Raw genomic sequence first — 15787 nt, 5'->3', positions numbered from 1 at the left:
CATTGGATTGAGATGAAAACTGGATCTCCTGTTTCCCAGGATGATGCCCCAGTGCACACTAGGGAAATCTGTACTATGTGGGCACAGACATCACTACATTTACTCAGGTGACGGATGTCAAAAACCCTGCCAAAACCAAATGAGCAGTTTCAGACTTAAATTATATCACTCTTACAGCGTTTAAGGCTGTGATTATCTTACTTCCAACATATAGCCAACTGCAAGTTCTGTAAGTAAGCACAGTTTCTGTTAAGCCTCTCATGCTCCTCACCAAAACCCAGTACCTATTTGAGACCTAATACAAATGCCTCTTAAGCTGTCAGTTTAGAAGTGATCACAAACCAATCTTTGGACAACCACTGTAATAGCCCTGCCAAGACAAAACTCTTGAAGCATGAAAGATGCCCTTAACCGGGATGGACACTGCTTGTGGAACAGCCAAAGGTCACTACAAGTCTGTATTTATACCCCCAGCAATTTCACCCCACGGTCTGTTGACCACACAGTTAGTTGATGCTGGTCCCTTCTTACAAAGCTCAGCACTGTGGTTTTGACTTTATTATCATGCCAGTGTGTATGACAGCAAATATACCTTCATTCCTGGAATACTCATTTCCAGAAAGGTTTTGCACTGAAGGTAGTTTTCATTTCTGAGTGGGAAGATGGCTTTGCCACTTGTAACCAGCCTCAGTCAGCTTAGCTGTTCATTTAGAACACGGGCACTGCTTCAATACCCGGGGTTTACAGCTCTAGGTGAAATGTTGCAAAACAAAGCCTAAACAGTTTGCTTCTTTGCCCTCTAAATAAAAATATGTTTAAGTACATACAACTTTAGCAATTAAATTTGGTTTTCATGCAACGCTGCCTGGAGCGCACTGTGAAAACCACTAGATGGCACTGAATGAAAGTCTTTTAATGGAACTGATTTGAGTAAGCATCCATAGACAGGTCTCCACAATGATTAATGACGAACTGCAGGCTTCGTTACTGCAAAGTGACTCAACCATTTGAAGATAAGCCCTCTGCAGCAATACTTCGACCCCTTCCGAAATGAACACGGTGATCGTAGCTGGTTGCCCTCAGCCTGTTACAGCCCAGTCCTGTTGGAAGCAGATACATGTCATGGACTGGTTTGAGTTGAAGGGACCTCAAAGCTCCTCCAGCCCCTGCCACGGGCAGGGACCCCTTCCACTAGAGCAGCTTGCTCCAAGCCCCCGTGTCCAACCTGGCCTTGAACACCGCCAGGGATGGGGCAGCCACAGCTTCTCTGGGCGGCGTTAGCGGTGTCCAAGGCACAACAGGATAAAGCACTGCTGCCTCTTATCGTACCGCACAGGGCCCACGGCTCCCTGCCCACAGCAGGCCGGGAACAGACTTTAAGCTCAGAACTTCAAAGCCAGCCGCCCTTATACCTTGGCCGTGCCTGTGGTGCAACAGAGCCCCAGAGCCAGGGCCTCTATTGCGGCCCTACCCTGTGCCCCCGTCCGCCATCGCTGCGAGCCCGAGCCCCAGCCCGCCCAGCCGTGGGAAGGCAAACTCCACCCCTCAGCCCGGCAACAACCTCTCTCCCGCCCTCCCTCCTTCCCATTGGCTACGCGCTTCACACCTGACCAGCCAGCCCGCAGCTCACTGGCTGCGGCGTGGATGGAGGCGGGAGCAAAGGGAAAACCCCCTCCGGTGATTGGGGGGGGGGGCGTCGCTTCCGCTGCTGCGTGCGGCGGGGCTCCGGTGCGGTCAGCGGCCGCGGGGACCCGCCGCTGCCCGGCCCCGCCGCTCACAGGGGCGGGGCGAGCGGGCGCCCAAGGCGGCGGTGCGGGTTCCTCGGCCCGGTGCGGGTGCCTCCCCCGCCAAACGGGTCAGGATGAGCGGTGAGGACGGGAACGAGGAGTTCTACCGGCAGCTGCAGCTTCAGCAGCAGTACGACGCCAAGCCCGAGCCCGGCGGGGAAGGCGAGTCCGACCCTTTCACCTACGTCGATCCGGCCGATGGAGCTGCCTACGAGTGGGACCGGGAGAAGAAGGCCTGGTTCCCCAAGGTGGGTGCGGGCGGGCCCGCTGTGAGGCGCGGCCTCCTCGCGGGGCCGCGGGGCCTTCGCTCCCTCCCGCACGCCGGCCTCTCCCTGTGGCGTGCCCAGGATTCCCCGCGGAGGGGCGGGTGTGAGGCCCGGTTGGTGCGGGGCCTCCACCACGGAGCTGTCTCGCTTGTGTGGCTCAGCTAAATGTGTCTGTTGCTATATCTGTAGTCCTGAAAGTCTGGTTTTTATAGGCAAAACCCACAGCAGCGCTGCCTCCATCTGTAACCTGACCGGCTGATGGCTGCTCTCGCGTTGTGAGGAGCTGTAGGTTGGCTTTTCTCCTTTGTTGTGGATCTGCGGAACTTACCGTCCTGGCATGAAGTCACAGTTAGATCTATGGGCCTCCGGTTCTGTCTTGGATATGTTTGCGTTTCTTTATTGCAGGAGCTGCGGAGGTCATAGAATCATAGATTCACAGAATGGTTTGCGTTGGAAAGGACCTCAACATCATCTAGTTCCAACCTCTGATCGTTGTCTTTCTGTGGGCATGAACTGGCCTGTTCTAAATGAAAATGGAGCAGTGTATTCCTCTTTTATTATTACCTGAAAACAATGCGTGTGTAAAGAGGTCTCCTTCCCTCTCCTTAGAGCTTGAAAAATAAGTTGTTCAGAACGGTTAATGTTCAAAGGGACCTTAAAGATGTAGTTCCAGATTTAGTTTAAAGGCCTTCCACAGAATGGAAACATCTTACAGTTTTTCATCTTGTTTTTGTTATCAAATACTTTGAGTATAATAAATGAACTTACTGTAACAGCCTGGTTCTTCAAGGTGCGAGGGAACATAGGTGTAATGTGTTGAGCCAAGCTGCAGATCCATGAGTGACATGGTAGAGTTGTTACGAATACCAGTGAACAAGGGCAGTTACTTAATTTAGAAGTATTAAGACATATTATAGCATATACTTGATCAGTGTAATGCACCAGCTCTTATTTGTGCCTCTGAATTCATTGTAGTTCAGGGAATGGGTGAGGGTGAAGCCTTTAGTAAGGTGTCCATGTAGCAGTAAAAACATGGAAAATACAGACTCACCAAGTGGAGCAGTGGGGAACCGAGTATCCCTGGCTCCATATGGAGGACTGTATCTAGTGAGCACAGTAACTTCTTGTAGTGTTGGAATGGTTTGGGTTGGAAGGGGACTTAAAGATCATCTGGTTCCACCTTCCCTGTTCCTTCCCCTCTTTTTCACCTCTTTTTTATCTCTTCCTTTCAGGCCTTTCCTACCTCAAATTTATCTCTTGGAGAGGAGATAACATTAAGGGCTGGACAGGTTATGTAGGAACAGCAAAGTTGATTAGTAAATATGTATGGTAGAAGTTGGTGAGGACTGATTGTGAAGCGCTGTGTGTCAGAGATCTAGCCACCAGAGTTAGATGTACTCTCTGAGGTTACTTCATTTTGCTGATGATTATATGACAGAATGTTGTATCAAAATAGACTTAAGAGACTGCAGGAGCTAAAAGCTGAAATCCTGGCTCTGCTTCCTGAGCAGTAACAAAATCCCTTGCCTCTGTTCTCTGACAAAAGATTATAATAGTCTGACTGGTCTAAATAAGCATCATCTCCAGACTGGTATTGGACTGCTGCTCTGCTTTGGGAATAGAGCTGAACTTCTGCTAAAGCTGATTTCAAAGCAGTGCAAGAAGTTAATGCCATTAACTGTTAACAATCCTCAGCAAAGACTGGAGACAGTCAAATATTCACAAAAAGTGATGGCAACTTCATGCATTATTGATGAGTTTTCTTTCAGTGGTGCTATATTGATGGATACCGACTTCTTCTAATCCTTCACAGATATAGCACAAAATCACATGTTGAATTCATCTGTCTTCCTTCAGCACTTGCTATGACAAAACACACTGGCTGTTGTCTGGAAGCGCAGGGTATCTGTGCTTCATTTGGTTAATCTATTCCTTTCCATTTCAGTGTGACCAGTAGTAAATTACATGCCAGCATGGCCCTCAGTATTGTATTTCTTTTCCTATAAGCTTAATTGCCCCAAACTGTGCAGCTGTGGAGATAGAACTGATCTCTCTCTCTGATGTTCACCACCAGAAGTGGATAGAAGCCCCAAGTAAGAAATTCTGTGGGTGCTTGTTTTCCATGTGACTTAAGTTACAATGAAAGCCTTTCTACTTGCATAAATTCCTTTATGCCTGAAAAAAAAAATAAAAATTTTAAATTGAAGTAGTTAGTATATATGGTAAGATGGTAGCATATTATGGGGAAAAAAAAGCCTCTGTTGTTGACTGGCAAAATTTGTCAGTCTGTGGTAGATCATTTGCTAGGAATAAATGTAGCTTTACGTGAGACTGTGTTGAGAAACTATACTGCTGCAGGAAGGTGCTTAATTGTTGCAGGTTTAATCACTAATTCATCAGTAGGTTCTCTGATGAACATGAATAATATTGTTCACCAGAAACTTTAAAAGCTTCTTAAATCTCTTGATTTCATCAATTGGGAAGCTAAGGCTTTGCTAATATTGCTGGTGTCATGTGTAATGAACCTGGTTAGAGCACATGAGCCTTCTTTTCCTCACTAAAGGTGGTTGCATTCTTTTTCTCTTGACATTATGTCATGTCTGTAAGAGGAACCACTTACATTCCTGATTGAGGTGTGTTGCAAGTCTTGTTTCCTGTGGGAATTATTGCATAGTAAACTTACAAGGGGCTATGTGGTATCTTGTGTTCTTCATGGCAGGCCTGTTACTATCAACTCTGTGTTTTTGATTTGTCAGAATAAAAGCTTGGGGTTGAAACATCGAGCATCAAATCATTATGGCAGATATGAGCTTGCATCGTTATCGTTGGCACCTACTTCTGTCTGCCACTACTTAAATTCCTACATCTGTGCCACTCTTAAAATAGCTCAGTGACAGTTTTGTTCCCTGTTGATACAGATGAAGCAAGTGCAGCACAGGTCAGAATCAGGTACCATTTTCAAAGGTTAAGGCTCAGCTTTGGGAATAAATCATTTCAGTTTGGGTAACTTCAGAAAACACTTCACAGCGCAGTGATCTAGCAAAAGCAGCTATGATGTATTATCTCTTTCCATGTTACTGCTAATGGTTAGTATTATAATCTACCTGGCTGGAAATACTGGGTATAATTTACGGGGTGGTTTTAGTTTTGGTCTCTACGAGGTAGACATTTGCTAATGTTGTGTTATATCCAAATACAGTCTCTAGAAAGGAGCAAGGGAATTCTTTGTGAGAAGGATACAGAGTGTAGACCCTTACAAACAGTGTTCAGATATGTCTGGAAGTGCAATATTTATTGCCTATCAACACAAACATATGTCATCTCCAAGAATGTTTCTATGAAAAGGCAGATGCCTACAAATGTCAGTCATTCATCATGTGTGGAGAAGTTGTTGGCTCACTGTCAGTGTCACTTTATCTCTTCCACATGGCCTGGAGTGCTTGGTTTCTGTCCTTCAGGTAAATTCATTTCACCCAAGCAGAACACTTTGCTTAAAAACAGGCAGAACTTGCGAAGTGTTTACTTAAAAACTTCATGTGCTCTATGGGATTAGTATGTCAGTGTAGTTCAGGTAATGCCTGAGCTGGTTCTTGTGGCTTTACAAAGGTGATTTCAAGTACTGTTACTCTCTGTGCCGACAGATTAAAACCTGACCATCCTCTACCTACCGTTAAACCACTTAAAACCTGAATTTGTAGTTCTTCAAAAATTTGGATTCACTTTCCTCATTTGTTTTCAGATAACAGAAGATTTCCTAGCAACGTATCATGCCAACTACGGCTTCAACGCAGAGGATACAGACAGCTCATCTGCTTCTGGCACAGCAACTGAAAGTAAGCAACCAGTAAGCTCTAAGACATCAGGAACACAACCATCAGCAAATGAGAAAGGACCACAGCAAACAGATCCAAAGCAAAAAGCAGAAAAACGGAAGCTTGAGCCAGGTAAGTGACAAAGGGTTTCCCTCTGTGTAGGCTTCAACCTGTATAGTCCGAACTGGAAACTGTTTGGTGTTACCATGTGCAGCAAAGATATGGATTGTTCTGAAAGTTTCCAGAATGGCTTTAAAATTGTGTGGTACTTCATAGGTATCCTCCTGAGACTGTACACATGGTGGAATAAAAGGCAATTTAAAGCATGTTCAGAGCTTTTTCTATGAGAAGCAAAAAAATCAGATGGGATGGAATATTGCTCCCATGTTTAATAGATTAGCATAACTGAATTAAAACTCTTTGTTTTTAGGATGGTTTCATGTTGAAGAAGATAGAAACACGAATGTTTATGTGACTGGTAAGAGTATTTCTTTATATACTTGAGCTAAAGATGGTAAAAGGTTCGTATATATCTCACTGACTTCTAATACTATCTGGTCAGTCTGCCACTTGCAAGCTAATTAACCTTCTGTTTCTGAATGTGTAATGTCTTTGTGACCTTTAAATTGCAGATGGGGAAGTTAATATAAGGGACATACTCTATGCTTTTATCTTTTAAATGTGATATTCTGGGAGCTATTATTATTCTGAGAGATATTAGCTCAGCCAAGACTTTAATTTCTTTAAAGTAAGCTACCACCAAGAAAAAAATTCCTGTGAGTACCTAAGGAATAGGATAATGAGAACAAGTTTATAATAAGGTAGTGCACTGATGTATGCATCATTGAATATTTTAATACCTAAAGGGTGTACAAGAAGGCTGGAGAGGGGCTTATGGCAAGAGTCTGTAGGGACAGGCCAAGGGGAATGGCTTTAACCTGCCAGAGGGGAGACTGAGATGAGCTCTTAGGCAGAAGCTCTTCCCTGTGAGGGTGCTGAGGCACTGGCACAGGGTGCCCAGAGAAGCTGTGGTTCCCCATCCCTGGTGCTGTTCAAGGCCAGGTTGGACACAGGGGCTTGGAGCAAGCTGCTCCAGTGGAAGGTGTCCCTGCCCGTGGCAGGGGTTGGAGCTGGAGGAGCTTTAAGGGTATGAAGTAATGTTTAAAAGGTAGTACCAAAAATACATGTCCCAAGGGCAGTGGTTTCTTATGGTGTATGTAAAACTTTGTCCTTGAGATCTTTCATTTAAAGAAATACTGTGGGGTTTTCCTTCTGATGAGGTTTTGCAAAGTAATAGAACGTACTGAAGCCTTCTGTTTGAATTGATGTTGCAGGTTTACCTCCAGACATCACAAAAGATGAATTTATACAAGTCATGTCAAAATGTGGCATCATTATGCGAGATCCTCAGACAGAAGAACACAAAATCAAACTCTACAAAGATAAGGAAGGAAATCTTAAAGGAGATGGTCTGTGTTGCTATCTAAAGGTCAGTGGTGCACTGCCGTGTGGTTTTCCTTCCCATTGAAGATACTTATGACCACTGTTTTAGAATTATACTCTGAAGATTCTTTATCAGAAGTACATCTTAAAATTTAGGGGTCTGTTTTACAGGTTTATTCCAGAAATGCCACTTACCTGCTTGTGCTCTTCATTTGTTTCCTCTTAATCCATCCCCACCCTACCCCTGGAGATGTCCATAATACTTGCTGAACATGTCTCTGCATGTTCCTGTCTTGTCTGCATACTGTAGTCCTATATTTACAGCTGAGTAAATATTGATTGAGAACTGGTTAGATTCAGAATTGTTATTGCATTCTTTATTAACCTGTAAAAGTTCAGGCTGCAGGACTACTTCCTTCATGTGTTTTACTGGTGAATAATTTGGGAAGTCGTTGCTTGCAAGTGCAATGTGCTTTAATGCTGCAGAAAGCACCAGGCAGTGTTAAAGCAGCTGCATTGTAGTCTGTGCTATTTCTGTACTTTTAGTAGTTGGGGCTGTTCAGTGCACAGGTATAAAGAGTCTCTTATTCTAAAGGACTTCATCAGCTTGCTTGACCATTGCAGATTAATTTCTATGACATACTTAAATGAAATGTATGCAGTTGCTTTTGGGAGCATTAATCTGCTTGTCCTGAAGCCAGGACAGTGCTATAATAGTGGTGAAGAAATACTGGGTTTTGATAAAACAACCATTGCCAACTAGCTGCCTGTCAAGAGACTTGGAAGAGATGTGGCATTATGGTTTAGAGTGAAAGGAAATTGATCCTTAGCACAATAATCTGAATTAAATGTTATTGGAATAATTTAACTGTGCCTCGTGCTCTAAAGCTTGTGCTCTGTTTTATCTTCAAATAGAGAGAATCAGTTCAACTTGCATTGAGACTTCTGGATGAGGCAGAAATTAGAGGCTATAAATTGCATGTGGAAGTTGCAAAGTTTCAACTGAAGGGGGAGTATGATGCAAGCAAAAAGAAGAAGAAATGTAAAGACTACAAGAAGAAGTTGTCTCAACAGCAGAAGTTTGTATCCCTTATTTCAGTAAAATATTGCTTGAATTTTAAGGCTGTTAGTAAAGAGCTGCTTTCTTTGGAATGCAATGCTGAGAGTTATGCAGAAAGTGAAGTCTCACCTGACAGCAAAATAGCCTAAAAAGCACCCATTTGAAGGGGAGGAACTCCTAAATTAGATGTTGACATAATGATTGACGCATTAACATCATATATAAGGAACCAAGGTCCTTGCAGATCTAGAAGAAAGCATTACAACTCCAGGGAGGTAAAAGTTGTTGGGTTTTTAGCTCGGTGTGTGAGAGTGTGCAAGTCTTGACATGGTATCTAGGCTTTGATGAGGTAAAAGCCCTCTGTCCACATATTGTCTCTACCATGCTTTACTACTTGCAAAGAGCAAGAGATGCTGGCTTCCATAGGGTCAAATACTAAAATATATGTTTATGTATATTTAGGTTACATATAAGGCAGAAGCTCTTCCTTGTGAGGGTGCTGAGGCGCTGGCACAGGGTGCCCAGAGAAGCTGTGGCTGCCCCATCCCTGGCAGTGTTCAAGGGCAGGTTGGCCACAGGGGCTTGGAGCAAGCTGCTCTAGGGGAAGGGGTCCCTGCCCGTGGCAGGGGTTGGAGCTGGAGGAGCTTTGAGGTCCCTGCCAAGACAAACCAGTCTGGGATTCTATGAATGATTTATGTATATTTCCTCTGTGAATGTATAAGTACATTAAAACCTCAAGTGCTTTGTAGAAGTGGTAAAACCAAATGCTTACTGCTTTCTTTAGAAGAATAACTTAACCCTCTGTGTCAAAATACATGTTTCAGTTGCTGTATTTCGAGAAATTAATGATTCTTTTTCAACAAATACTTGTAGAAACTGAAGAGAGCCGCAACAATATCTTCTTACTGTTGCTTCATTTCATTAGACAGCTGGATTGGAGGCCGGAGAAGAAAGATGGTGCAACTCGGATGCGACATGAACGCATCGTTATTATCAGGAATATGTTCCACCCAAAGGACTTTGAGGTAGGAAAGTGCAGTTTGCTATTGTATGTTGTGCTGTTATAGTTAATGTATTTCTGTATATACATTATATATATCTATATATATTATATATTTGTGTATATTATATATATTGTATATTTTCTGCTATAAAGAAATACAGCAGTTCTCATCTAAGCAGAGGAGAGCAAAATTAACCTTAGTTTGGGCAGGGTTTTTCCTGTGCCAGGCATCTGCTTAACATCCATTCACCTATTTCCAAAAAGCAAGCAAAAACAAGTTGGTATGACCCCTTTTTCACTGTGTGTGTAGTGACAATACTCTTTGGGATGGAAAGAGGAGTAACCAGTATGTTAGAATGCAGAAACTGGCACAAAATAACCTTATTAACAAGTAGCATGTATTAAATTCACATAAGGGCTGGCTGCCAACTCCCAAGTGGCTTTGAAAAAGCAGCATAACAGGACTTCATTTATGAACTTTTAATAGATGGGAGATGTCTTCCATTGGTGATTGAGCAAAACCAGAGTGCTTCTGTTGAATTCAAGCTGTGTGATTGCATTGCAGGAGGATCCCTTAGTGCTAAATGAGATCAGAGAAGATCTGCGGACAGAGTGTGAAAAGTTTGGTCAAGTGAAGAAGGTTCTCATTTTTGATGTAGGTATTTTTGTACATGTTGTGTTGGCACAATGTCTAAATGTGCAAAGCATTTAAGATTCTTTAAATATGAGTTTTAATTCATTAACCATGAATTCAATTTAATTCATTAACCATTTAATTGGTTTGTGTCTTTATTTCATGGCAACTTGACCTAATCTTTCAGTATTTTAAAATTAGCTGGTTTGGAAATGAATTCCTATTCTATTTCACCCAATGTGAAGGCAAACTTTAACTCTTCCCAGTAACTTGGAGGCATGTCACAAGACTGTAAGTTTATAATCCCATTTATTTGTAGCTAAAATAGCTGAAACACTGGTTGTTTTCTGTGTTTAGAAAGTCTGTTCTGCCTGCAAATAGAACAAGATGCGTAAACCTGCAAATTGTTTTTTTCCAAACACTATTCTGTATGATTAGGATGGAGCTGTATCCAAGTTGATTTTGCTACACAGTGTAAAAGATGTTGGATAAATTCACTACTTAACCTGTTAAACCAAAGTTGTCTCTCCTTACAGCGACACCCTGATGGTGTGGCCTCTGTGTCCTTCAAAGAACCTACAGAAGCTGATCTGTGCAAGCTGACTCTAAATGGGAGGTGGTTTGGTGGCCGTCAGCTCAGTGCTGAAACATGGGATGGTGTAACGGATTATCAGGTAGCCTTTCATGGTCCTATTTTATCCAATACTTCTTCCAAACTGCACACCTTTTTAATTTGAGAAGTGCTCGGTGTTCTCAGCTCCATACTCTTCCCCTGCCCTGGCTTGTTTCTCCTTTACTGCTAGTGTGTCTCCAAATATTCATCCTTATTCAGTTTAGCAACGATGTAAAGGACCTGTTTGATGCTAAAAATGATGTGTTGGAGATGTCAGCTTAGAGAATCAGCCAGTGGATGTACAGGTCATTAGTTCACAGTCAGCGGGGCTTGAGATACCACTGCAGTATAAATGTGTGTATAACTTCATCTGTGTAAATATTCATTGTTACAGGTATGACTTAGTAATGATGTATATAAACCTATCTTTAATAGGTGGAGGAGACTGCAAGAGAAAGGGAAGAAAGGCTCAAAGTGTGGGGATCATTCCTAGAGGATCCTGATGCAAAGGAGCAGCAAACAGCATCTGATTCAGATTCTGCAACAAGTAGTGTTAAACTGCCTGAAGGCAGGCAACCTTCAAATGTTAATGACACATCTAAGGAGGATGTAAATGCTGAAGCCCAGAAGAGGGAGAATAATGGTGAGGGCATTAATGAAGATGGAGCTCCATCTACAGACAGCAGCCTTGCAGGCAGTGATGATGAAGCAGATACATAACATCTTCAATGCTTTCTGAAAGCATGGGTTTTAGGGTGGTGTTCAAGTTTATCCCTTTCTTCAGGGTGACTGCAGACAATATTCATATGAATATATGCATATTAGAATGTCATCAACTGTGTGCTTTGAAGTTTTCATTAAAAGCAGTATTTAATCAGGTTCTAAAAGTTTGTATTAATTGGCTGTTCAGGTAAAGTAACTCAAGTTGCCAAGAATGCAGTAAAACTCATCAGGCTTCTTTTGTTCTAACTATGCTTGTCAGTGTTTCATGATGTAAGTGTAGAATATGTTCCAACCATTAAATTTATGTAACTATATGTAACTGAAGTAATGCAAAGCTATTACAAGATTTGTGGATTATACTGCTAATTTTCCTGTACTCCTTGGAACTCAGTATCTTACCCTTAACTTCTTTTCCAGAGTACTCTGGATCGTTTGATGGAACAGATGCTGTGATAACAGTACAGGGTGAATGGATTGGATATGCCTTAAGTAGCAAATGATAAGAGTAGTACCAAACTTAAAGGAAGTGGAAGACAATGTTGCCATAGCCAACATAAGGCAAACTGAGTGAAGATAGGTTATTAAATCACAGCATTCAGGAAATAATGTTTTATTTCCCCTGTTTTGATTTTCAGTTGATGCTTAGATCTTCTGTTGAGGCTGGAATTAGCCTAGGAGACTAGAAATGCACGAGCACACGTGTTCTAGGCCATAATGCAGTCAGACTGATCTTAAACTCTCATGGTCTATACACAGTAGGTATGCGAAGTAGGCTTTTGATTGATGTCTTGACTTTGTTTAGTTTTTGCTTTAACATTAGGGTAAAAGCTTTCATTGAACGTTGTTAGAATGGCGAGTGTGAGCTCTCGCTGATGTTTTGCTTTGGCTTTTCAGAGTGGGAATGGTCTCCCATATTTCATAAAACTTAAAGGCTTTTGGCAACTTGAACTACAGTTTGTTGTGCAAAAGTTAGAATACTTGAAAATATGCTTTCAAATACTATCATTTTCTATGGAAAAAGCAAATGTTAGCCCTCTTAGAAATATTCCCAAAAGCAGGACTTAGGAAACATTCTAATTTTAGATATCTTAGTAAGAATAACTTGGGGGGAGTCATTTTGGGCCTAGTCATTCTTAATTTAAAATCCCATTACTTTGATACCTAAGGGTAGAAGAAGATGGATTTAGGCACCAAGCAATTAAAACGGTGGTGCTAAATTCCTAGCACATTCTTTACATGGATGGTGACAAGTGTGCATTTGTAAGGAGGATATTGTAAGGGTTTTTTAATTCTCATTGGGTTAATATGAATGAAAGAATGAATATGCAAGACCGCATAGATGCTGATTCTTGTCTTTCCACCCTCAAGTATTCAGAATATTCTGTAAATTGGTGTGTTCAAACTTTGTGCTCAGATTCCCATCTATATTCTATCCCAGAAGTCTGTATGATATTTGAAGTTTGTTTTGTTCTCTTGGTTTTGGGGTTTGGTTTTGGTTTTCTCTTGTTTTAATATGTAATCAAAACATATGGGTCCCTATGGCAACCAGAGCACCTAAGTTAACACTTGCCACTGAGGTTATTAATTACATCTTTTCATGATGAAATACCTGGTCTTACAACAGAGATGATATTTGAATTCAGGATTTAAAAGCCTGGAGGCTCATTATAAGCTGGTATGATGAATTTCCAGCGCTGGGTTGTGTTATACAGAAGAGCTGTAACTGTTGCCAGCTAAGAAGGTCCATTGTCTCATCTTTACAAGTGTGAATTACAGCAAAGCAGGTATTTTGAGCAGTTCAGGGCATCTGAAGCCCTGCCTGGTTTGTATTGCTCCCAGTGGCATATTCACATTACGTCTCTGGGTTGTGTTGCTTCTGCCTTAGTTATTTTTATTGCTAATAAGCCCCACAGACCTTTGAGGGCTGGAAGTTTCTACATATGAAGAGTGTGATGTAGTGTGATGGGTATTGCTTTCAGTGCTCCTTTTTTTGCCTTCCAGCTTCTAGACTCCAGGCTTTAGATCTGTTACTCTTGTGTTTTGTTATGGGGTTTTTTGAGAGCCCAGTCATATAACACCCTACACAGTTAAATCATATGTTTTACAGTGGAATTGCAACAGCTAGAGAGAAACTTACTGACAAATGTATAAAATTGTACAGTCCTATGAAGCCTTATCATGGTATCAGATAGGCAAATAAGGTTAGTGGTTAGTGTTTGAAACAAGACTTTGGATAATAAAGAACCATTCTATGTGCAGTAACCTTCCTCTCTCCAATTGATGTACAAATATGATCGGCTTCCTTCAAAAGTCCAACGTGGTGGTAGTGTTTTCACCTTGTCCTCTAAACCTCCAGCTGAAGTAGAGCACCCACAGAGACCAAGACCAAATGCTTTCCTATTACCTAGGATATGTAGGAGAATAAAAGCTCTTCCCATGCAGATGCATTGTTCTGAAGCGTGGTATTACACTCAAACAGGTATTTTCCTTTTGTCTACCTCTGTTATTCCCCAGTAAAATGTAAAAATCTATTTTTCTAAACTATTCATTGAGTTCTTGAGGCATTTATAAGTCTATGGAGAGGTTAATGCAGCTGGGACTTTCTTTTCAGCACATACATTGAGACCAAATTCTTTTGATGTTGCCCTGTTTTTTAAATGGTGCCGAGTTTTATAAATCTGAACCCGAATTAAACATTTTCACTAAATACTATTTTAAAGTATGATTATGGGAACCTTGTAGTATAGAACAGTGATGGTTAATACCAAACTGTAACAAACCTGAAGCTGAACAAGCAGAGTTGCTTTTTAAACTTACATTTTTCTGACTGAGCAGCAGCAGAAATTCATTGGGAAGAAGTGAAAATCCCAATGCAATTTTCCCTATGTGTATTCCTTAATTAAAAGTGCTTTCTAATGACTTGCCTTGCTCACGAGAAAGGACAAAATCAATCCTTTTGCTTAGTTTCTCCTTTTCCTTAGGCTCCATTCCAGTGTTCCAGTGTACTGCGTCTTCCTTCATCCCAAGGATGATGGTGAGAGCTTCATTTCAAGGCAAGCTGTCTCCTTCCCTCTGTATCCTGCTAACAGTAACTAGCAGCACCTTGGCCCAACTGGGGTTGCTCAGTTTTGAACTACAGAAATGGCTGTTTCTACTAATTCACACAGTGTAAGAAAATGGGATGCGAAGCCACCTCAGTATAACAACAGGGAAAGTATTAACTGATGCTTCAGCATAATTCACCATAGATAATCACTTCCTTCACCATGCCATACAAAATCAGTTGCTTAGCTTCAACATACAGTAGTAGTTTGCTTTCCAGTGCTGTTTAGTGGTTTGCGGGTGAGGGAACTGTACAGTTACAAGTAGGAGAGGAGCATTGAGAAGAGCATGGCCAAGGTAGACAGCTGGAAGCGAGAGGGCACATAAGTTGCAGCGGGTTCTCGAATGTTCGTATCCAGCTGTAAAGAGAGAATTAGTTTCATTTTGCATCAAAATGTTTTTATCTGTTTCTCCTGCTGACTTTTGGAATTGCTTCTTTTTTTTTTAATTGAATTTCAGTCCCTTGTACAACTTCCATTTTGTATAAGGATTGCAATTCACTTAAAATCCTTAGGATGATAAATGCAGTGCATTTTAGCTAGGACATGTCCTCACATTATTCAGTTAAGGCTAACCTCTATTTACAACTCCAGATCCTTAGCTTGAGTCACTTGAGGAAACTTAAAGGTATTGGATGCTCCATAGAAACCCATACTTGCCTTTAAATTTTCCAGGAAAATGAATATTCAAGCCCTGAGTTCTTGCCCTGTGTAACCTAAGTGAATTCTAAATAAACCCCACCATATCTAGAGATGTCCTTTGGATTTTAAAGTCATTTTCTTTCTGAACGTGAGGAAACATACTGCAATATGAGACGTGAATTCTGGACGTTGTCGACTTGTGTTGATTGGACTTGTGTGTATTTTAGTGCTTATTATACAAGGCTTGAAGTCTTTCTGTCGGGAGACTCTGAAAGTTCTGTGTTTATAGGATTACAAACTCTTTTGCAGCAAATCGGGTTGGGTTTTTTGCTCATTCTGTAACATGGAAGCCTTTTGTTAGATTAAACTGGACAAGAAGTTGACTTGGAATTTTTCTGACAGGTTTTTTTTTCTTTCCATAAATGCCTCATTTTCATTTTTCCTTTAGAAAAACCAACATTTAATCGTCCTTGAGTAATATTGGCCTGTGAGAGCATCTGAGAATCCCTGCATTCGTCTTCAATTTTGTTTCTTAAAGGGGTTGTGTTTTATACTACCTTTTTAATAAACAAACTCGTGAACAAAACAAGTCTGTTCTGATGAGTTTGGAGATCATGTATTTGCCTTTTCTCCCTCTCTCAAAGGTACCATTGCAGCTGGTGAACAATTACTTTAGTTTATTAAAGTCTGTGTGTTAACACGC

The 15787-nt window shown here is 41.6% G+C and overlaps 1 protein-coding gene and 1 long non-coding RNA gene across 2 annotated transcripts in view; one reads left to right on the top strand and one right to left on the bottom strand.

The window, feature by feature from the left end:
- LOC133265562 (uncharacterized) overlaps positions 1–15787 on the bottom strand; it is a 377264-nt gene that overhangs the window by 45797 nt on the left and 315680 nt on the right. The gene's annotated exons all lie outside the window — the stretch shown is intronic.
- On the top strand, positions 1697–15199 carry HTATSF1 (HIV-1 Tat specific factor 1). The gene is made up of 9 exons (XM_061446192.1): positions 1697–2035; positions 5793–5997; positions 6296–6343; positions 7200–7354; positions 8224–8387; positions 9294–9393; positions 9937–10026; positions 10542–10679; positions 11054–15199. Exons 1-9 carry the CDS (start codon positions 1862–1864, stop codon positions 11336–11338), a joined length of 1359 nt encoding a protein of 452 aa, XP_061302176.1. The 5' UTR covers positions 1697–1861; the 3' UTR covers positions 11339–15199.

Source organism: Pezoporus flaviventris, unplaced genomic scaffold (assembly GCF_033815535.1).
Source record: "Pezoporus flaviventris isolate CSIRO_AGI_PZ_B2104156 unplaced genomic scaffold, CSIRO_AGI_Pfla_v1 ptg000005l, whole genome shotgun sequence".
NCBI classification, from domain to species: Eukaryota; Metazoa; Chordata; class Aves; order Psittaciformes; family Psittacidae; genus Pezoporus; species Pezoporus flaviventris.
This window is presented reverse-complemented; position numbering and strand designations above follow the sequence as displayed.